This window comes from Solea senegalensis, linkage group LG3 (genome assembly GCF_019176455.1).
Source record: "Solea senegalensis isolate Sse05_10M linkage group LG3, IFAPA_SoseM_1, whole genome shotgun sequence".
Classification (NCBI taxonomy): domain Eukaryota; kingdom Metazoa; phylum Chordata; class Actinopteri; order Pleuronectiformes; family Soleidae; genus Solea; species Solea senegalensis.
The window spans coordinates 4,314,388-4,334,760 of record NC_058023.1 but is presented as its reverse complement, the minus strand read 5'-3'; the positions used below and the strand labels follow the sequence as shown (position 1 = coordinate 4,334,760).

General features: G+C 43.2%; 3 protein-coding genes across 5 annotated transcripts; 2 read left to right on the top strand and 1 right to left on the bottom strand.

Moving 5' to 3' along the window:
- Positions 1-146: 146 nt before the first annotated feature.
- On the bottom strand, positions 147-8,157 carry tec (tec protein tyrosine kinase). The gene is made up of 18 exons (XM_044022605.1): positions 8,014-8,157; positions 7,346-7,540; positions 6,453-6,557; positions 5,831-5,912; positions 4,813-4,941; positions 4,450-4,496; positions 3,911-4,107; positions 3,354-3,419; positions 3,204-3,258; positions 2,949-3,031; positions 2,714-2,847; positions 2,212-2,286; positions 1,970-2,141; positions 1,460-1,676; positions 1,208-1,272; positions 761-879; positions 524-681; positions 147-433 (listed from the first exon to the last, which is right to left on the bottom strand). Exons 2-18 carry the CDS (start codon positions 7,481-7,483, stop codon positions 350-352), a joined length of 1,926 nt encoding a protein of 641 aa, XP_043878540.1. The 5' UTR covers positions 7,484-7,540; positions 8,014-8,157; the 3' UTR covers positions 147-349.
- A 570-nt stretch (positions 8,158-8,727) lies between these two features.
- Positions 8,728-13,613, top strand: txk (TXK tyrosine kinase). 2 transcript variants are annotated; one of them, XM_044022608.1, is made up of 16 exons: positions 8,728-8,816; positions 9,567-9,618; positions 9,699-9,777; positions 10,024-10,155; positions 10,242-10,306; positions 10,416-10,475; positions 10,586-10,640; positions 10,713-10,792; positions 10,883-11,007; positions 11,083-11,157; positions 11,353-11,524; positions 11,608-11,824; positions 12,037-12,101; positions 12,397-12,515; positions 13,139-13,296; positions 13,401-13,612. In XM_044022608.1, exons 1-16 carry the CDS (start codon positions 8,804-8,806, stop codon positions 13,470-13,472), a joined length of 1,539 nt encoding a protein of 512 aa, XP_043878543.1. In that variant the 5' UTR covers positions 8,728-8,803; the 3' UTR covers positions 13,473-13,612. The 2 variants fall into 2 exon arrangements, with proteins under 2 accessions (XP_043878543.1, XP_043878542.1); XM_044022607.1 differs by having other exon boundaries at positions 10,586-10,792; positions 13,401-13,613.
- A 234-nt stretch (positions 13,614-13,847) lies between these two features.
- Positions 13,848-20,134, top strand: LOC122767194 (serine/threonine-protein kinase unc-51-like). Of its 2 annotated transcripts, XM_044022592.1 has the most exons (11): positions 13,848-14,794; positions 14,972-15,155; positions 15,251-15,445; positions 15,904-16,088; positions 16,167-16,279; positions 16,475-16,614; positions 16,803-16,891; positions 17,121-18,821; positions 19,431-19,512; positions 19,580-19,802; positions 20,110-20,134. In XM_044022592.1, exons 2-11 carry the CDS (start codon positions 14,988-14,990, stop codon positions 20,121-20,123), a joined length of 2,910 nt encoding a protein of 969 aa, XP_043878527.1. In that variant the 5' UTR covers positions 13,848-14,794; positions 14,972-14,987; the 3' UTR covers positions 20,124-20,134. The 2 variants fall into 2 exon arrangements, with proteins under 2 accessions (XP_043878527.1, XP_043878526.1); XM_044022591.1 differs by lacking the exon at positions 20,110-20,134 and having other exon boundaries at positions 19,580-20,101.
- The last annotated feature ends 239 nt before the right edge of the window (positions 20,135-20,373 follow it).

Sequence of the window (20,373 nt, the reverse complement as noted above, 5' to 3'; positions counted from 1 at the left end):
TTATTTATGTGGAAAATGTAAAGGGGATTGTCCTCTTGTCCTTGTGCCACCGAACCCCGCTAGAGTCTTTGCTTGCAGAGTGGGAACGTATCATAAAAGGCTAAGAGTGGCCGTAAAGTCTAGGGAAAAGTGAGTACAAACACACATTTTTTATTTCTATACAGTATTTTATTGTGAAGGTACAGTATGTTAAAGTCATGTGATCAAAAAGTCATATGTGATTAGTGGAGGAGTTGTTGTGTAACGGTTAGCCTTCTTTTCCTGTGCGACTAATTAGAAGGCAATCCCACCCTCAAGAGTAGTGGGTCACCATAGCGACCCATGGGGCGGAGATAGGCAGTCATCGTGGTCAGTTTGGGGGAGGGGCATCACCCTCCAAACAGTTGGAGATCATGATGCAGAGCTGAGCGAATGACGGACGCTCTTCTGGTCTCTGTGGTGACAGAAAGGAAAACAAATCATCATCATTCAAAACAAAATCTGTCTTTTTTATCTTTTTTCAACTGTTTCCTTCGGTTCTCACCTCATGCCAGCACCGCTGCATGATGTCATAAATGGAGGGTGTGACAATTTTGGGCCTGTACAGGCGGTGTCCCTGGGAGACCAAGGTAACCACCTCGTGATTCTGGTACTGTTCAAATGGCATGCGACCCTCGGTGAAAACCTCCCACATCAACACACCTGGAAACAAAAAGATGTCTGTTTCTGCATCATATTTTCCCTCAACCTTGATGAGGTGTCCACGTTTGCGTGTTCTCACCATAGGACCAGACGTCTGACATGCTGCTGTACTTGCAGAAGTTAAAGACTTCGGGGGGTGACCACTTTACGGGGAACTTAGCGCCGGACGAGCTGGTGTACTGGTTGTCCAACACGTACCTACAGAAAACACGACACATTTCGGCAAATTAAGTTGACGCAAGGCCGGGTTGTGGACGGAGCCTTCTGTGTTCATGTTCTTGCAGGAAGACACAAGGCGGCAGTGTAGCCAATACTTCAAGCGAGACAACCATGACACACAAGTTTTGATGCTTCTACCTCTTTCTTTAGTCATACATCATAACTCCCTCCACCTTTGCCATGTTTGTTGCTCTTGACTCCAAGCTGCCCTCTAGTGGATGTATTGCTTAACGCCCAACGTAAAAGAGAAGTTTGCGGTTTTTCGTTCACCACTTTCTGTACGAAAGCGCAGCGTCTGGAAGCCTACCTGGCCATGCCGAAGTCAGACACCTTCACTACCAGAGTGTCGTTCACCAAACAGTTTCTGGCAGCCTTGGGAGGAGATAGAGGGAAGGAATGAAACATAAAGATGGGAAAGGCCTTAAGGATTAAATCCTTGAACAAAGGTCTTACAAAAGTTTGGCGAAAAAGCTGAAATTATTCTGGGGCTTTGGTGTGAGAGAAAGAGCAGTCTACAAAGCTTTTAATCAAAGAAGAATTCAGAATCAGGTCCATTTACCAGATCTCTATGGATGAACCCATTGACCTCCAGGTGCTCCATTCCCTCACTGACATCCAGACAAATGCTCAGAAGGGACCCCAGGCTGAAGCTGCCCTGCCACTGCCGGAGGAAGTTCAGCAGGCTGCCCTGCTCCATGAACTCAGTGATGATGTAGATTGGTCGCTGCTGGCTGCACACTCCGTACAGCTGCACCAGCTTAGGATGGGACAGTTTCCTGGAGAGAAGGCACAAGTAGGACATGAGGACCTGCAGATATCTTGCAGAAGTCCCTTGGAGTTGGAGTCCCTATAGCCTCAACCAACTGAACAATCCTGAATCCATCTCAGCCTGTTTTCTACCTAAAATGACAGAAACCATCCTAGAAAACGTATTTGATATTGATCAGTACTAGAACCAGCAGATATAGGTGACTGCAGAAAACTAGAAGGATACCCCATGTCAAAGCAGCTCCTAAATGTCTGCAGTAGAGTGAATATTTTATTGCTTCCATCTTTCCGCTCTCCTTACATCATGACCTTGGCCTCCTCGATAAAGTCCTCCTCATACATGGCTCCCTCTCTGATGTTCTTGATCGCCACCTTGTGTTGAGCCCGCCACTTCCCGAGCCTCACCACACCAAACTGCCCACAGCCCAACTCCTTCATGAAGGTCAGCTCGCTGGGGTTGATCTCCCACTTCTCTGTGGGGGAGACAAACGAGGTGATGCCAACCAGCTAAGTTCTCAATGGAGCCTCCGAGCGTGGACTTACCGTAACTGAAGCCAGCGGTGGATGGAGCGGATTTGTCCTGTTTTCCGACAGGATACCGGAGCCTCGCTACTAGACCTTGCACAGACACAAAGACAAAGGATAAAGCTAGGATTATAACTTTGGTATTGAGCTTCATTGAAATTTCTCCAAAACCAACACATGAGGACAATGTGTAGAAGAGTTAGATCAGTTCTGACTGTTATTGATATTCAAGCTTTTGTTACATCTGCAGCTGAAACTTCAGTTTCTATTTTCAAAATTGTCATCTTCTGTAGGCTTCTCCCTTTAATAAACTGCCACAGCGGATCATCTGACTCCATCTTGTCCTCTTCTGTCACACCAGCTGTCCTCATATCCTCCTTCACGACATCCATGAACCTTCCACTTTTCCTTCTGCCCGGGAGATCCATCTTGATCATCCTTTCTCATTTTGTGTGAATGCACCATTAGACTTTCCCTTTTAAATGACATACATTGTGTGTGGTTGCGATGTGTGGTTCACCTGCTGCGTTGTGTTTGTGGTACTCGATCAGTTCGGGGATGGAGCCAAACAGGTGTTTCTCAGCCAGGTAAAACCGAGGTGGCGATCCCTGCATCTTCTTTATATGATAATGTTTTATCGCCGTGCCTCCCTCTCTATAAATACATACGCACAACAAGAGTTATGACGTCTATGATGATACATTGTTTTGTTGTATGTTTTGTTTGCTCTTGAGCTGGACATGAGGTTTCCTCACCCGGCGGCAGACTTGGCGTATAGAGAGACAGTATAGGTCCCTGGAGTGCTGGAGTCTCTGACAATGAAGGCACCTTCTTTGTCCTGAGTGGGGGGCAACAAGGAAGATACAAGAAAACGAAGATACAAGATTTTGAATTACTATTCCTAATGGAAATGTACCATATCGAACTGTTCCACTTGGTAGCACCATAAATTTAGCATCCTGACTTTTCCCCAGAGGTATGAATGAGTCAAGAAGGGAAAGGAAGCTCACCTCCTTCTTCAGCAGCTCCTCTGCCTTGTTCCTGTTAACGTGTTTATTGTACCAACTGCAACAAACATGGAAATAATTCTGTAAAATGTACATGTTCATGACAGCAATTCAACGAGTCAATGAGAGCAAAGGTAAAAGGGCTAAACTCACACAAACTGCACCAGGTTCCCTGATTTCTTCTCTGTCACGTAGTTACTGGGGATGTAGCCTGTCTCACTGTGACACACGCACACACAATGATTGTGTTAGCGTGCTAACATGTTCTGATGTTACATTGAGCATGTTCTCCATCTTAGCATGCTAACATGCTAAGGAACTATCATTTGTTTTTACCACGGATGTTTGATTTTGTCACTTAGCAATTAACAACTGCTGCTTCCAATGAAATCTCGGGGCTGAAAGATGATCCAGCCATTTTTTTGGACTAATATTACAACATGCTAACCTACCGTCCACTGGAAAAACAAATTTCTGTGAGCTTTATCATTTCAGAAAACAATATCAGCATAAAATTTTGCAAATATGACATGAAGACAAGGTACCATACTGTCACAGTTCGAAATGCTTCGGTAACATCGCCAAAAATATCAGTCAAAGTTGATTTAAGAGCATGTGCATCATGCTAAAAAAGTAGAAAGTAGATTCAGTAACTTCCTGTTGTTCAGGCAAACATGCGTCTTCCCGCCTTACGCCGCAGCTACACTCACCCAAACTTGTTCCGTGCCTTGTACCAGTTGACATCGCACTTTTCAAGGATGACGTATTCTCCGCCTCTGACCAGACTCAGGTCGTGCGGCTCAGTGCCGGGGAAGTCGTACAAAGCCACCACCACCTCTTCATCATCGTCACCCTCGTGTTCATCATCAACATTAGCGGGTGGGGGGAGGGGAAGATTAGGTCGTTGCTGTAGGAAGGAAAGCAGGAGGTCACATATAGGATTTGCTGATCTAGTTTTCGTTCTCCCACACCAAAGTCCATGGAGAAAATCTACATTTTTAGATCGTGGTGACCCAGGAGCTGCTGGTCTACTGCTGCCTCGTGTGGTAACTCTGTGTCACATGTGGACTTACTCATGGAGGCAGCAGTGGATCAGCAACTCCTGTGTGCTGTGATGTAAAAGGACTGGTATGGGAGAGTGAGTGGTTTGCAAAGGAAATTGTCCTTAATTTTACGATGGAAAAGTCTGTCTAACGGGCGCTCAGGGAAAAGTGGAACTATCCCTTTAAGTGTAGTGTGTTGCAGTTACCCTTTTGTCCTTGCGTTCAGGCACCGGGGGTAAAGGTTTCCTGGAAACTAGAAAAGAGGAAGAAAAACACGTTTTCAATATTTCAGCAAGACATGGCCTTTGACCTCCTGTTGCTACCCATTTTTAGTGCTGTTTCTTTTATATTATCTTCTATTATATTCTATTATTTTATATCATATTATATTATTGCCACAGCTGCAGCTGTTTGAAAGAAACAGCTCAGCAGTTTGTGTCATTTCCTGTTTTTTTCTTTACACTTGGTGAATCAAGTGTTCCACTGTCTTCACGAGACATGTTCAAAACATAACATAATAATAATAAAAAAAACATGACATACATTAACTCCAACTTATAGTTTCTTACTGTCTCCAAACGGGTTGTACTCCTCACAACCTGGAGCTTGTTTATCAACCTGCCGACAGCAAAGCCACGCCCCCTCCTGCCAGAACTGGGGGTGAAACTTTGTCAAGATCATCTGGTTGTCTTTTATCTCTGCACACACACACACACACAGACACAATGTCAGTGAGCTGGAAATGTTGCCGCGAAATCGTACTTTTCACGTTCACGTTAGCTCACAGCAAGCTGTTTAAACATCATCATCCACTTATGTCCATGTGAGCATGTGCGGACCCTGATGCAGATGTTTGTGTATAGACCAAATGTATTTGACTTCATGGTGCGTACATGTTGTCTGGGGTTCATGTAGATGCTGACTTCGTTTCAGTCAGACTACACATGCTTGCATCTTACTAAGCTCTGGCATTAGCCTCGCGTGAATAACATCAGGAGACAAATGATTCAAGAACCACAGTTACTTACAGTCCATGTACAGTGTATATGCACTTTAAGATTATAATCTGAGGAACAATCCGAGATTCACGTGGGATTATCTAGTAGGAAAAGCTGGATGTCATCTGCATAGGGGTGATACAAAAAGCTGTGCAAGTGCATAGTTGGACCCAGGGTTTTGGCGTGTATTGGAAAGAAAAAGGGCCCCACCGCTGAGTCTTGGGGGCCACCCTGAGATGGTATCAGAACATTAGACCTTACATTTCCCAGTTCAATTTAGAGTTGATTAAGTTAAACAAAATTATTTTCTTATACTGCACTTAAAACGTACAAACAGAGTTTTATGATTTATTCTTAGGCTCTGATTGGAGTCTTCTGTGAAATATCAGACACGAAAGGAAGAATGGAAACAGAGGGGGGCTGTGAGAAAAGTTGTGCTTCATGTGTGAACACGTTGTGGTTAAAAATGATGGTGTGAAAACATCTCTGCAGCGACCAAGTCTGTGTGACCTGACACATATTCACTTACATACTCAACTCTCCTCTTCTATTCTACGCCAGTGAGTAGAACAATAGAGTAAAAACTGACCTTCTTTCAGGCTCTGGACCCACAATCTCCTGCTGTCTTGACTTGGAGCGAAAACATATAGTGTGCTAGTATTGTACACCACCTAGACAAAAATACAGACAGGGGTTAAATGTTAACTGTTGGTGTCAGTGACATCATCTTTTGACTGAATTTTTGCGAACCTTTAGCTATGTTTTGCGATCTTTGGGCTTGACTGCCTTTGGTACTACATTTTGATACAGTGTTTTTTTTTTTTTTTTGGGGGGGGGGGTTCCATTAGGAATAGCATCAAAATGATCAGCCCCAACTCTTCACCCTTCTTTGGGGCACCTAAACTGGCTAAATATCCCATGGAAGTCGAGGCCATTTTAAATAGCACTCTACCACTAAAAAGAAGAAAAAGAAGAAAGAAAAAGTCTGTTCAATGTTATCGTTTGTTGTGAACGCACCACATTGATGTTGCGCTAATGAACTCAGGCACAGCCCACACCCCGCCTACTAATTCAAACTTGAGAATTAACCGCATTTCGTTTACACTCCGACCGCTAGATGGCTACTCTTTGCCTGAAATTGAATACAGCTCAGGCTATTGCGGGATAAAACATATTGAAGGATCAACTGATGAATTCATTGACACTCTCACCTGAAAAGGGTATTTGTTATGGCAGGGGATGATTTCTCCGCCACTCCTGACGATCTCCACACATCTGATGCTGCTCAGCTCAATTGACCCTCTCCTGAACTTCTTCTGTGGAAGGAGATCACACACAGATATTTAGCGGGCCACACGGTTGGTGTAGCGGTTAGCACGCTTGCCTTCGCAGCAACCTTGTTCCGGTCGGAACAAGGGCCTTTCTGCATGGAGCTTGCATGTTCTCCCCATGTATAGATAGGTTTTCTCCGGGTCCTCCAAATTGGACACTTGACCTGTCCAGGGTGTGACCCTGCCTTTCGCCCTATGTAAACTGGGATTGGCACCAGCGATTCCCGCGACCCTCATGTGGAGGATAAAGCGGTAGAAGATTAGGGTGTCCGACATACATCATCTGCAGTTTGTCAGATCAGTTTTTGATCAATTAGATAGTTAGCTTACTTTACTATGCTGTACAGGAAATGGCTATTCTTGGTCTGTCCAAAGGTCAGATATTCTTATTAGCACAAGCACTAGCCAATCAAACAACCCAACAATAGCAGACACCATCGCGTTTGCAACATCAGCCTCTCTCATTCGTAAGTCGGACGATGCTCTGCTAACTTCTGAAAGCCGCCTCCAGAGCCAGGAGTCAGAAAAGTGAAATGTCAGTTGTTAAAACAATACATTGCCTTCATGTGAGCGTTTGGCAAAACTGGCTGATTTGCTTTTTTTGCCTCGACATCTTGCTAGGACCTGTATCAAACAGGCTCGCAGTTTTTATCCTAAGCTAACACGGTTTGTGGTTCTTTCCTCAGTGTTGTAATAATGTAAACAAATGTATGAACTGCATCTCCAATGAAACATTATTATATTACCACAATCCATACAGTCATAAGAATCACCTCTTGTTTTCCATCGTAGTACGCCAACGTGCTCTTCGTGAGGACAAACAGCCGCTCCTTGTAGTTCAGCGGCGACGTCCTCTTCTTCTGCTGGGAACGCTTGATGAGGATCCCCTCCAATAGCAGCTCTTCACTCATGGCTGTGCCTTCAGCCCATTGGTGGTGGTCGTCAGAACACGAGGCGGAGGAGCTGAGCTGTGACGAAACAAACGTGAATTAAAAGAAGAAGATAAACATTCCGCACAGGCTAAGACATGATTAACAACTGAGACCGAGACTGAGATTAATTGTTTTTATATACAATTGATTATCATCTGTATATACAGTCATTCACTGTCTTTATATGCATTAGTCGGACATCAGTATATACGGTCATTAATTGTCATTACATATACTTACTGATTTTATATATGTATATATATATATATATACATATATATATATACATATATATATATATACATATATATACATACCTATATACATGTATAATATATGTACTTAGTGTGGAGTCACTATAGTTGAACAGACAGACTTCTCTTCAGCTCTTGGTCACTATCAAGTCTGACTTGTTAAACAACACACACACACACACGCACACTCTCTCTCTTACACACACACACACTCTCTCTCTCTCACACACACACACACACAGGTGTTTGTTTTACCTTGGCTTCGCTTCATTTTTCCAGTTTTTCACTCGAGATGTTTCTCTGTCATGACGCCGAGAATCAGAGGAGCAGGATTCAGGAAATGAAGAGAGAGGGAGGCGAACACACACACACACACACACACTTCCTTGTCACTGTCTTTAGTGTCGACCACAGTGTGACAATGACAGATGAGGGCAGTGGCCGCAGGAGGGACTTTCTATCTTCATGAGAACACACGCACACACACATATACATATATACACACAAACACAAGTTTTATTTGTATTTATAAACATAGAAACATGAAGGTCTTTATATTTGAATTTATATATTTTACATGTAGTCATGTAGATTGTTTCATTACTAGTTTTAAAGTCCTCTCTCACTCACTCTGTGTGTGTGTGTGTGTGTGTGTGTGTGTGTGTGTGTGTTCTTCAGATGATGGATTTTTTTTGTGGTTTTATTCACGTCATACTTTCACTTCCTGTCTCTGTCTCTAACTTTCTATAAACACTGAACTTTTTTAATGTTCAATGTATTTTTTAAAAAAACAACAACGAAATAATAATAATATTATATAATATTTATATTTTTTGCTTTTATTTTCATTTGCTTCGTAGAGGCCTAAGAAAGGGTTTTTGGTTTATTTTGCCTTTCAAAGTCCCCAGTTTGTTGACTTCCTCCACCCACCTCTCTCTCTCTTCCTCTCTCTCTCTCTCTCTCTCTCTCTCAATCTCTCTCTGAACTGTTTCCAGGTCTTTGTCAGACCTGAAGATTATCATCAGATTATGAAGACGAGAAGAAGATGATTCATTCAAGTAAGTTCAACTCTTTGTGCAAATCCACTTTATTGTAGCAACATATGAACCCTGAATGTAAACTTTAATTAAACACGGTGATAAAATAAAAGCTGTGTATATGTGTGTGTGTGTGTGCGTCGATGTGACACTTATGTGACACTTATGTGACAATTACCTCAGTTTCTGTTTCTTCGCTCACACAAAAGTGGTCATAGGACTGCACCGCGTAATGATCCCCCCTGCCACAAACAACCTGCCTAAGACATGGAGGCCCACTCTTGCCAGTGGGGACGCAAGGAAAAACCTGATTTTAACCACTTAACAAGAGACTCTCCTTATAAAATTAAGCCTTTGATAGCTTAAGGACACTTTTGGGGCACTTTAATTGTGTTATTTTGCCATTAGGCAGGATTTTCTGACTGGAAACTGGAATTTGTAAACCACTCAGTCTCCCACACCAAACCCCATTGAGAAAATCTGTGATTTTAACATCACAGCACGCAGGAGTTGTTAATCCACTGCTGCCACCATCAGTGAGTTTGAATGTGTTATTTTGTCACTTCGGCATTTTACATCCTTTGTTCAGATTTACCTCAGTCACACAAACGGTCCAAACGAGGCAGCAGTGGATCAACAACGCCTGTGTGCGCTGATGTTAAAATCACCAATTTTCTCAATGGGGTTTGGTGTGGGAGAGTGAGAGCTTCACAAACTTCAGTTTGTGAGCTAAAGACGTCATAGACTTAACATAGACTCCTCTTCCTTCAGATCACTCCATCCACTCAGTGTTCTGCTGCTGCTGCTGTACCGTCCAGACCAGGTAGACGATCGATAACCCTGATCTGATCTGACAGAGAAAGTTCATGTGCATCTATTTATTTGTTTGTTTGTTCATTTCAGGGAGATCAGCACCTGCACAGAGGTGGAGAGGAGCTCCCTGTGTTTCCAGAGCAGACGATACCCAGGACGCGCCCGCCGCGTAAGTAGCGCTGCTTTCAAAATAAGAGCGGGTTGATGTTAAGATGAAAATGTCTTTGTACGCAATTGGACAGACCTACAACCAATCAGACCAATGATCTCAATGACGTATGCAGAGCGAGGGCAAATCTTCTTGGAGTAGTAGCAGCCCCCTCGTGATTAGTTCATCTTCTTTTGGGGTGATTCTGGATTCTTGCCAGACGCGAAAGCTGTCGGAAAAACGGTAAACACTCTGTCCCTCCGTCAGGCGGACAGGTCCAGGAGGAAGCTCCCTCCTCCTCCTCCTCCCCCAGAGGACGGCGGTGGCGAGGACTTGCTCACGGTCGTCGCCATGTATGACTTCAAAGCCCAGGAAGACACGGATCTGACGCTCAAACAGGTACGAATGTACGCGTCGGAGCTGCGGACGTCTCACAACAATATGTGGTTGAGTGGGATGATGACGGTGTCGTGTCACGTCCACAGGGGGACGAGTACGTCATCCTACACAAACAGGACCAGCTGTGGTGGAAAGCGCAGGACAAACACGGGTAACACAAAGTTGAACTATAAGGTTGAACCACCGGGGGGCAACAGAGAGCAAAACACAACGACCAATTGAGACGTTTGTACAAGGTTTTGTTTGTTTGCTTAAATCAGGAACAGAGGCTTCATCCCCAGTAACTACGTGACGGAGAAGAACCGAATCGAGGCAAACCCGTGAGTGCGACGTTTACACTGCGTCCAACATCGAAACTGTTTATTTTATTCCAATGACAAAGACGTCAAAAAAGACCACAAATAAACAAGCCGTCGTGTGGTGGTTGCAGGTGGTACTGCAAGAACATCACCCGGACAGAAGCTGAGCAGCTGCTGAGACAAGAGGTATCCGTCCGTCTGTCCACGTGTGTCTGTCTGTCCACATGCCAACTGAGTTTGTTTGTGTTCACTCTCCAGGGCAAAGAAGGAGGGTTTGTGGTGCGAGAGTCGAGTCAGCGGGGAGTTTACACCGTGTCTGTTTACACCAAGATGTTGAGGTGACGACACGAAAACAACACAAGAAGAAGATAAAACAACATTATCACCTCTTAACGTGTGTGTGTGTGTGTGTGTTTGTGTGCGTGCAGTGCCGGCAGTGACGTAAGACATTACCAGATCAAAATCAATGACTCTGGAAAATTCTTCCTGGCCGAAAAACACACGTTCAGCTCCATATCTGACGTCATCCGCTACCACCAACACAACGCAGCAGGTACACAAACACACACACAAACACACACACTTGTACTTTATTTACAACGTTCAGTGACACTAATCGTACTTGCAGGTCTGGTCACCAGGTTGCGTTATGCAGTGGGACCAATGGGAAGGTGTTTACCTGCCACATCGGGATTCAGCTCAGGTGAACGCATGACTTATTGATCAGTAAATTAATAAACAAGGAATGCTTGAATTCATGTGAACACCATGAAGGTAAAGTGTCTTCATATGCAGATGATGTTGTACTTTATAGCTGAGGATATGAACAATTCCCACTGATGTCGTGGAGAAGCACAGATGTGATTCATATCAGTTTCTTCTCTACCCTTCACTCCAGAGAAGTGGGAGATCAACCCGAGTGAGCTGACCTTCATGAAGGAGCTGGGCAGTGGTCAGTTCGGCGTGGTGCGACTGGGAAAGTGGCGGGCTCAGCACAAGGTGGCGATCAAGGCCATCAGAGCGGGAGCCATGTGCGAGGACGACTTCATCGAGGAGGCCAAGGTCATGATGTGAGGATAATGAAGGAGAGGGCGATGGGGTTTTTGTTCACTTTTTTGCTCTACACATCATAAACAAACGACATTCTGTCCAGGAAACTGTGTCACCACAAGCTGGTGCAGCTCTACGGCGTCTGCCTGCAGCAGCGCCCCCTGCTGATCGTGGCCGAGTTCATGGAGAACGGCTGCCTGCTGAACTTCCTGCGGCAGCGGGTCAGGGCCCTGAAGGAGGCGTGGCTTCTGTCCATGTGCCAGGACGTGTGCGAGGGCATGGAGTACCTGGAGGCTCAGAGCTTCATCCACAGAGACCTGGTGAGTGAGGAGCAAGAAACAGCTGATTCATCAATAATCCGTGTCATTGATTGTCCCGGGGGAGCAAAAATTAAGGGTTTATGAGGGGTTTTTTAACCCTTAGAACACAGAGGATTTAGAATTATTTAAGCTATAAGAATATATGTGCAATATAGAGTGTCTGATTTCTGATTTCTGATTTTTAACGCTGTCGTGTTTGTGTGGTCGTCCAGGCGGCCAGGAACTGTCTCGTCAACGAGCACAACGTGGTGAAGGTCAGCGACTTTGGAATGACCAGGTACAACCGCCGCGTCACATTGACTTGAGCACAAACACAAACAACCGTTCACAAATAACAAATTATGTCCAAAGTTATAATCTCTGACTTCATTAAATCCACAGGACGATGTGCAGTTTTTGTCTCTTTTATAGGACAAATTAAAATATATAAACTGTATGAACTGTAGGTAATAAATAAATAAATAATAACGCAGAAAATAATGAAATCATTTCTTAAAAAATATTTGTTTTAAAATGAGTTGTGTGACGCAAACAGAAGAACCCGATTGTGTGTGTGTGTGTGTGTCTCTCAGGTACGTCCTCGACAACCAGTACACGAGTTCCAGTGGAGCCAAGTTCCCCGTGAAGTGGTCTCCTCCCGAAGTTCTGCACTACAACAAGTACAGCAGCAGCTCTGATGTCTGGTCCTACGGTGAGTGTATCCCAGGACCAGGACCAAGACCAGGACCAGGTCCCTCTGGATATCCTGGGTGTTTTAAATGTTGAAGGTTGCCAAAAAACTTTGAATAGCCTGAAATGTGCTGTCTGTAAATGCATCAAAACAACAATCACATACAGAAAATATGGTGCACTGTAAAACAGTAGACGGTAAAAATAGCATCTGACATCAAATTCTTTTGAACTTTTCAAAGTGTTATAAGAACAAAAACACAAAATAAAACTAGCTCAAAACAGACCAGTCTAAACAGGACTGACCAGAACTCGGACTAACTGATATCTTGGGTAACTTTTTTTTCTACAATATTTTATGTTTAGCTGATTTTACCAAAGATGTTTTAAGGATGAAAACTGACAAATTTAACCAGTTTATCACCAAAGCACACCGGACTAAACCAGATTGCGACTGAAAATCACTCACACAGAAATGAATCAAGCATAACATTCAACAACTGGAACAAACGATTCTTGAAAATGACCAATGCTGTTAATTTAGTGTAGCTTTTGTCCTGCGAAATCCTCCGTAAATGAAAATGTATTGTGGCAGCAGACGGGGGCGTGTCTGAAGTTCTAAAGTGGGCGTGTCTGTGTCTGCAGGCGTGGTCATGTGGGAGATCTACTCGGAGGGTCGGACTCCATTTGAGAACCGCTCAAACCTGGAGGTGGTCAACGACATCACCAGAGGGATCCGGCTGCACCGGCCGCACCGAGCCTCGCAGTCGCTGTACACCGTCATGTACCGATGCTGGCACGAGGTATTTGACCGACCACCGCGAGCCTTTTGAGCAACAGTCTTACTCAGCAGTGATTCATCTGGTGACCCATGACCTTCTCTTCCTTTTCTTCTGTGGTTCTACAGAAACCTCATTGTCGGCCGTCGTTCTCCGAGCTGCTGGAGGAAATCAGACAACGTGCAGAGAATCCGGATTAATGCACATATTTTTTTATATTTTAAAATGTTTTGATGTTTGATTTCTCATCGTCCTTATCCTATATGATCCAAACACAAAAAATAAATACATTTTATAACCATAAAATGTTTTGTTATACGCAGAGAAACATTAAAATAAATTACTATACAAAAAAATTACGATATAAATTACTGAACAATGGCAGGATAAAAATTACTAAACAATAAGTTATGATATAAATGACTATACAATAAGTTACAATATAAATTATTAAACAATAGGTTACTATATAAATGACTATGAAATAAGTTACGATATAAATGACTAACAATAAGTTGCGATATAAATTAAGATACAATAAGTTACGATATTAATTACTAAACAATAAGTTAAGATATAAATGACTAAACAACAGGTTAAGATATAAATTAATATACAATAGGTTGCAATAAAAATGACTACAATAAGTTACGATATAAATGACTATACAATAAGTTCAGATATAAATTTCTAAATAAGTTACGATATAAATGACTTTGCAATACGCTGTTATATCAATTATTAAACTTTGAACTGAGATACAAATAACTTATTGACATACAAATTACTTCTATTACAAGTTTATTACATGTACACGTACAAGTTACGATAAAAAAGGACAACAAAATCATTTGTGATATCGATCGAGTGTTATCATGCAGTCACTTTTGAGTTTTGACACGATCAATATTCACTTTTATTGAAAGGTCTTCAAGTTTGACTGTGGTGACAATATAAACATTCAAACAAAACAGGTTTATTAATTCAACACTCTCACTCTCACATGTTTCTTTTGGTTTTGGAATTTAATGTCAGGCTTTTTCTCAGTGTGCAGTCCCCCAAAATAGTCAGCAGGTGGTGGTAGAGACCTTCTCTCAGCATTTCATTATGTTATGTTTTATTTATTAAGTGGTAAATAATTACTGAGGTGACTATGTGGTGGAAAAACACTTACATATATAAATGCTCGGTAAATAGTCATGTTCATTCAAACACAGCAATTCATATTTAATATATTCATATACAGCACATGTTAGTGTAAAGAATTTCTGAAATACTACAGAAAATACTTTCTACAGTGTATATATTAAGTGTGTGGATGAAAGGGTCATGTGACTAAACGGAAACAGTTAACAGGGTAATGATCTGCCATGTGGAGAATGGTGTGTGTGTGCTGTGGTGTTGCTATGACAACGTTTTTTGTGGCACAAGGGAACACACACACACACACACAAACATTACTCTAGTGTTTACATAGATAATGGGAGTTCACTGCGACGATTAAAGAGGAATTTCCCCTGAGGTTAGTGTGTGTGTGAGTGTGTGTGTTTGTTTTGTTGATGTCAGATTGAGGAAATTATAAATATTATAATAATAATTATAAAATAATACATGCATTTCTGATGATTTTCTTGTTGGGTTGTTTAAAAAAATTGTGATATGAAATTAAAGTGAAATAATCCGTTTTTATCGCTCTGAGGGGGGCGGTGGCGGTGATGGAGCGTTACGAGTCCCTTGGTCTGGTCGGCGAGGGCAGTTATGGCACCGTGCTCAAGTGTCGTCACCGAGACTCGGGCCAGCTCGTGGCCATCAAGAAGTTCATGGACTCAGACGACGACAAGACCGTCAAGAAGATCGCGCTGAGGGAGATCAAGCTGCTCAGGGTGCTTGTCAATCAACCGATCAATCAATGTACAAAAAAAGGTGAAACCTGAGTTCAAATGCTAATTTCTCAGATTTTATCTCCATGACTTTAAAGCAACTGCGTCACGGTAACCTGGTCAACCTACTGGAAGTATGGAAGCGCCGCCGCCGCTGGTATCTGGTGTTTGAGTTTGTGGAGCGGACACTGCTGGACGTTTTGGATCAGAGCCCGAGTGGACTAGACCTCAGCACCAGCCGACGGTTCCTTTACCAGATTCTGAGCGCCGCCGCCTTCTGCCACCAGCAGAACGTGAGGAGATGGTCACAAACTGGTCTGGTGGTGTGTTCACACCAGACGTGAAGCTAACGTTCACATCACGAGTTTAAATACAACCCACGACGACTCCGCTGGGCTTAATGCTAAGCTAATTATGGTCATATAAACGTGTGACGTACAGCTTTAACCCAGTAGCCCACATACAGTACACATACTTTATGCCCCACCTACACCGCTGTCCTGTTTAATTATTTTGGAGTGCACGCGTACAACATCGAAAAGTTCAATTAATTTCCTTTCCATCTTCATGGGACTCATGTCGAGTACTCTACAGGAATCCCATCTTCCGGAGCAGCTGTGAACACACCATCAAAATGAGCCAAGCTGATGATATATATGCTTTAGCATGTATAGCATGTAAAGCTAACAGTTTTGAATGGTTCAAAGAGCGCCCAATGGTTTAACACTGTCTCTGACTCCTTCCGTCACAGATAATCCACCGAGACATTAAACCAGAAAATGTCCTAATCTCTCACGGGGGTGTAGTCAAGCTGTGCGATTTTGGCTTTGCGCGCACCTTGGCGTCCCCTGCTGAGGGCGATGTCTACACGGACTACGTAGCTACTCGCTGGTACAGAGCCCCTGAACTGCTGGTGGGAGACATCAAATATGGAAAGTAAGTGTTGAAGTGTGGAATTGCAGATGTTAGCTAAAGGCTGTGTGCTAATGATTTTGTGTGTGTATGTGTGTGTAGACCAGTAGACGTGTGGGCCATAGGTTGTCTGGTGTTGGAGATGCTAACAGGTCAGCCGCTGTTTCCCGGAGATTCTGACCTCGACCAAATCCACCACATTGTCAGGTGCTTTGGTAAGTACATGTTTGATAATTGCTGTGATGTAAAATCACTGTTTTCTTCTATGGAGTTTGGTGAGGGAGTGAGAGAAAGGTTTACCAAGTGACACAAACTCTTCTGTCAAGTTTCTGACAGCGGACTATGCCAGAACCCCATACAACCACACTTCAACTATAGTAACCACAGAGGTCTTCATGTTTCTGTTGTAGGAAACCTGACTGCTCATCACCAAGCGCTGTTCTACAGGAATCCAGTCTTTTCTGGAGTCAAACTACCAGAATGCTGTGGCCAAGTCCAACTGCATCAGCGATTTCCTTCAATCTCACCCGTCACCATGGACTTGGCACAGGTACAATTCAGTTATTTTCTTGACTTCACCCCAATCCTAACCTTTTACGAATGAGGCTTTTTTTTCCGAGCCACTGCCCACTAGATGAACATGGATGCGACAGATGATCTCAGGTTCTGATCTAGTTACTTTCAAAAGACGCCTACAGCACCATCAACTGTTAAATAACTTTGCTTTCTCACTTGCAGAGTTGTCTTCAGGTGGATCCAGAAAGACGAGCTCATTGTTCCGATTTGTTGGAACATCCTCTGTTCACAGAGGACTCCTTCCACATCAGGTATCGCTCTGCGTTAGCTGTCATTGCCCTTATAAAAGTGTAAGATAAGTATGTTAGAGTTTAAAACCTCATACATGTTGGTTTTTATTGATGTAAATTATAAAACTAAATAAATCCCACATAACCCATTGCTAACTGGCTCTTTTTTGGATATTAAATCAACTATTTGGATAGCCTTAAAGATCAAGACACTGAGCTGTTGCATCTGTGTGTGTGTGTGTGTAAACAGGTTTTTGAATGAGCTGAATGCGAAGATTCAAAAGGACCACAGAGAAAACTCAACCCTTCCCAAAATAACCAAAACTCCAAAACACGGAAGGGATAATGCTACTGTGGAGGAGAAGAAAGACAAAAAGGAAGAAGAGAAAGTGGAGAAAAGAAAAACAAAGCAGCCTAAGCCTAAACTTCTTAAAACAGTTCAGAACAGCCCAGAAACGCTGGAGTCCACCAAACAGTCCAAAATATTAGGTGGTAAAGTTGCCGATAATGCAGCAAGAGAAGCAGATGACATAAAAGTTACCACCGGTGCTGGGTCAAGCAAGAAACTGAAGACTTGTAAATCTGTTAAACCTCTCACCTCCAGTTCCTCACACCAAGGCATCAAGACTGTAACTGGTCTGAAAGACAAGAACACATTGACGTCTAAATCCAGGGACGGTCAAGCTGTGAAAGCTGTGATGGGCATCGACAGATCCTCTACATCAAAGCCAAGTCAAGAGGTTGGAAAGAAGTGGAACAACAGGAACTTGTCTAAAAACTCAAACACAGATCATCCAAATGTGAGCTCATGTCTGGAATCAGCTGTCAATCAAAAAGACACTTGTTTAGCACTTCAAACATGTTCGCTGCCAAGCAATGACCGCGTTGAGGTCACTACCTCAAGTACTAACCCCTCTGCCACCAAGCCATGCAAGGTTTCTGCCTTTTCAGAACAACAGATCAATGAATATTTGAAAGTCGTACCCTTGAACCCCAAGCTCTCCATGACTACCTCAACCAATACGTCTTTGTCAATTGGTCCATCAAAGACTTGTATCTCAGTTCTTTTTATACAGACCAGTCCTGCAAACAGTATCATGACACTACACAAAGGAATTTCAAATCCAAACTTGTTCAACACTGGCTCACCACCTAAACCCACCAATGACACAACCGGCGCACCCAACAAACCCTCCGATGCCGTTGCAGAATACCCAGAACCTGCCATTGAGGGGTCACCTGAAACCAAACTGAGCCCAGAGACCACAAAGATCATAAGCCACATATCGGTACCCAGTACTTCTGGAAGAGATCACAAAGAGCATCTTGAATCTTCTGAGCCCTTCAGTGTCCATCAAGAGAATGATAAATTCAGGATCAACCCAGAATCCAGATCCCCCTCAGACCCCACACTGAATGAAATCCTAAAAACAAATTCGCCAGTAGAGACAGCTATTCCTAAAATATGGAAATTCTCTGACAAAGAGAACACAGAGGATTCAACTGTCTCTGTGTCCGTCAGTGCATCAAACAAGTCTCCAGAGAGTCAAATATTTGGAAGTCCAAGCGATAAGAACAAGAGCAATGGAGTTAAATCTGACATGAAACCTACCTCCGCAACAGCAATACAAAAAAAATCATCATCATTTCCTGCAGAGGCTACAGAGAAGAAAAGTGACATGTGTACATCGACTGCCACAGATTCAACTTTACATGGAACCCCAGACCATAAATCATCAAAAAGAATCTTCATCTGCCAGAACATGGACTCTGCAGATGTTAGCAACGTTGACGCCATCATACCCAATTTCACCTCCAATTCACCTCCTGCCCCCTGCTCCACTCCTGTCCTACTCCCCCCTTCCTCGTTCTCTGTCGCCAGTACCAACATCCCAACCATTGATGATCACCGTACCTCAGTACATTTTCCCCCTAGAAACCACGGTCTAAGGTAAAGCGTCTTACCTCACTTACTAACGACTATGTATAAGTTCTTGTGCCGGGATCAGGCGACACAAATTCAGGCCGATTGAGCATGTCTAGCATGGCAGAATTTTTTCTATTTTACGATGTGTTGACCAATAGGTGAACTGAGTGCTCTGACACGATGTAACATACAGACATAAACATGGTGAAGAGGGATGCTGGAGCTGTTAGGTGGAAAAGCGACCACAAAAACATTATTGTTAAGCTTTGGCAACAGTCTTTGACATCACCTCAAAGTTGGCAAGTTCCAGGTTCCGGTTAGAAATGACTGATAACTCCTAGGCCCGCCACCCCAATGACCTATGAACTCTTGCACAATGATTGGCTGTGGTCATCCTTGTAGTGTTGGCAGTCCCCTGAACAAAACATGGCAAGAATCCGTGCCACTGTAATTGATAATGTGACCATCGTGAAAGTGTAGAAAAATATCTTGTATTCTGATCCCGGCATTACAACCACATTCTATCCCGTGTGGGTAGACTCAGGTTCTCTTGGCTTCTGAATCAATTTTAGATCCATGTCGTATTAAGGCCAACGTTGATGTGGAAAAGGATGTTTTCTTGTGTCATTACAGATGTAAAGACAAGAAAAGGCATTACGGTGGGATTTGTAAACGAGTGACGAAACCATCTCAGTCAAACTACGTTACTACAAAGGTATGTGTGTTTTTCTTGTTTCCCATCACAGTCGGAATGTTTACCGATGAATATCCTGTACTCTCAGGTTTCAGATAAGAGTCTGACTGGTGGGCGCTTCTTCCAGTGTGATTGCTGTGACAACGGTAACGGCGAAAGGAAGAAATCGGACGTCCACTTGCCAGATCTAAGCAGCTCTGTGCCTCCACAGTTCAGAGGAAGAGATGGTGGGAACAACAGCACATACACAGGCCTGACTGTAGGAGTTCTGTGTTGCTATGGAGACGCCTTTGATCCCCATGCTTTTCCAGGTAAACGCAAAGACGGCAACGACAAGGATTCGAGGAAAGATAAACAAACAGTTCCTGTTGTTTCTCCAAACACACACACACACTCACCCTAATACACACTAACACAGGTTTACTATTTTTACTCAACACAGACTGACTTCTTCCATTAGTCGTTTTTGTTTATTAGCAGTGCCTAATTCTGCTAAAATGAACCTTTTCCATTTACACATGGTTGTTAGTGTCTTAATGGGATAGTTCTTGGTCTTTGAAGAGTGGCTGCAAATGTGTGATTTTTGTCATTTTGGTGTTGGTGAAATCCTTTTTTCAGATTTACCTCAATGACACAAACTGACCACACGAGGCAGCAGTAGACTAGCAGCTCCCGTGTCCCTGCGATGTAAAATCACTGATTTTCCCTATGGACTTTGGTGTGGGAGAGTGAGTGGTTTACAAAACTTCAGTTTCCTTTTGTAGAAGTCTGGCAAATATGGAGATAAAGCTGTCAACACATTATTAAGATATTGTAGACTTAAACGGACATAAGATTTATCGGTTGAGCATTTTGTTAAGCCGCTAAATTCTGTTTTCCTTG

What these genes read in the sequence shown, in the direction of transcription:
- tec (XM_044022605.1), bottom strand. Translation starts at nt 7,483, where the DNA reads ATGAGTGAAGAGCTGCTATTGGAGGGGATCCTCATCAAGCGTTCCCAG. An exon ending in AGGAGCTGCTGAAGAAGGAG is followed by an intron (nt 3,032 to 3,203) that starts GTGAGCTTCCTT and finishes CCCCCCACTCAG; the next exon opens with GACAAAGAAGGTGCCTTCAT. An exon ending in TCTGACTTCGGCATGGCCAG is followed by an intron (nt 880 to 1,207) that starts GTAGGCTTCCAG and finishes TGTTTTCTGTAG; the next exon opens with GTACGTGTTGGACAACCAGT.
- LOC122767194 (XM_044022591.1), top strand. Translation starts at nt 14,988, where the DNA reads ATGGAGCGTTACGAGTCCCTTGGTCTGGTCGGCGAGGGCAGTTATGGC. An exon ending in CCTTCTGCCACCAGCAGAAC is followed by an intron (nt 15,446 to 15,903) that starts GTGAGGAGATGG and finishes CTTCCGTCACAG; the next exon opens with ATAATCCACCGAGACATTAA. An exon ending in GGAGACATCAAATATGGAAA is followed by an intron (nt 16,089 to 16,166) that starts GTAAGTGTTGAA and finishes ATGTGTGTGTAG; the next exon opens with ACCAGTAGACGTGTGGGCCA.
- txk (XM_044022607.1), top strand. An exon ending in ACCCAGGACGCGCCCGCCGC is followed by an intron (nt 9,778 to 10,023) that starts GTAAGTAGCGCT and finishes TCCCTCCGTCAG; the next exon opens with GCGGACAGGTCCAGGAGGAA. An exon ending in GTTTACACCAAGATGTTGAG is followed by an intron (nt 10,793 to 10,882) that starts GTGACGACACGA and finishes GTGTGCGTGCAG; the next exon opens with TGCCGGCAGTGACGTAAGAC.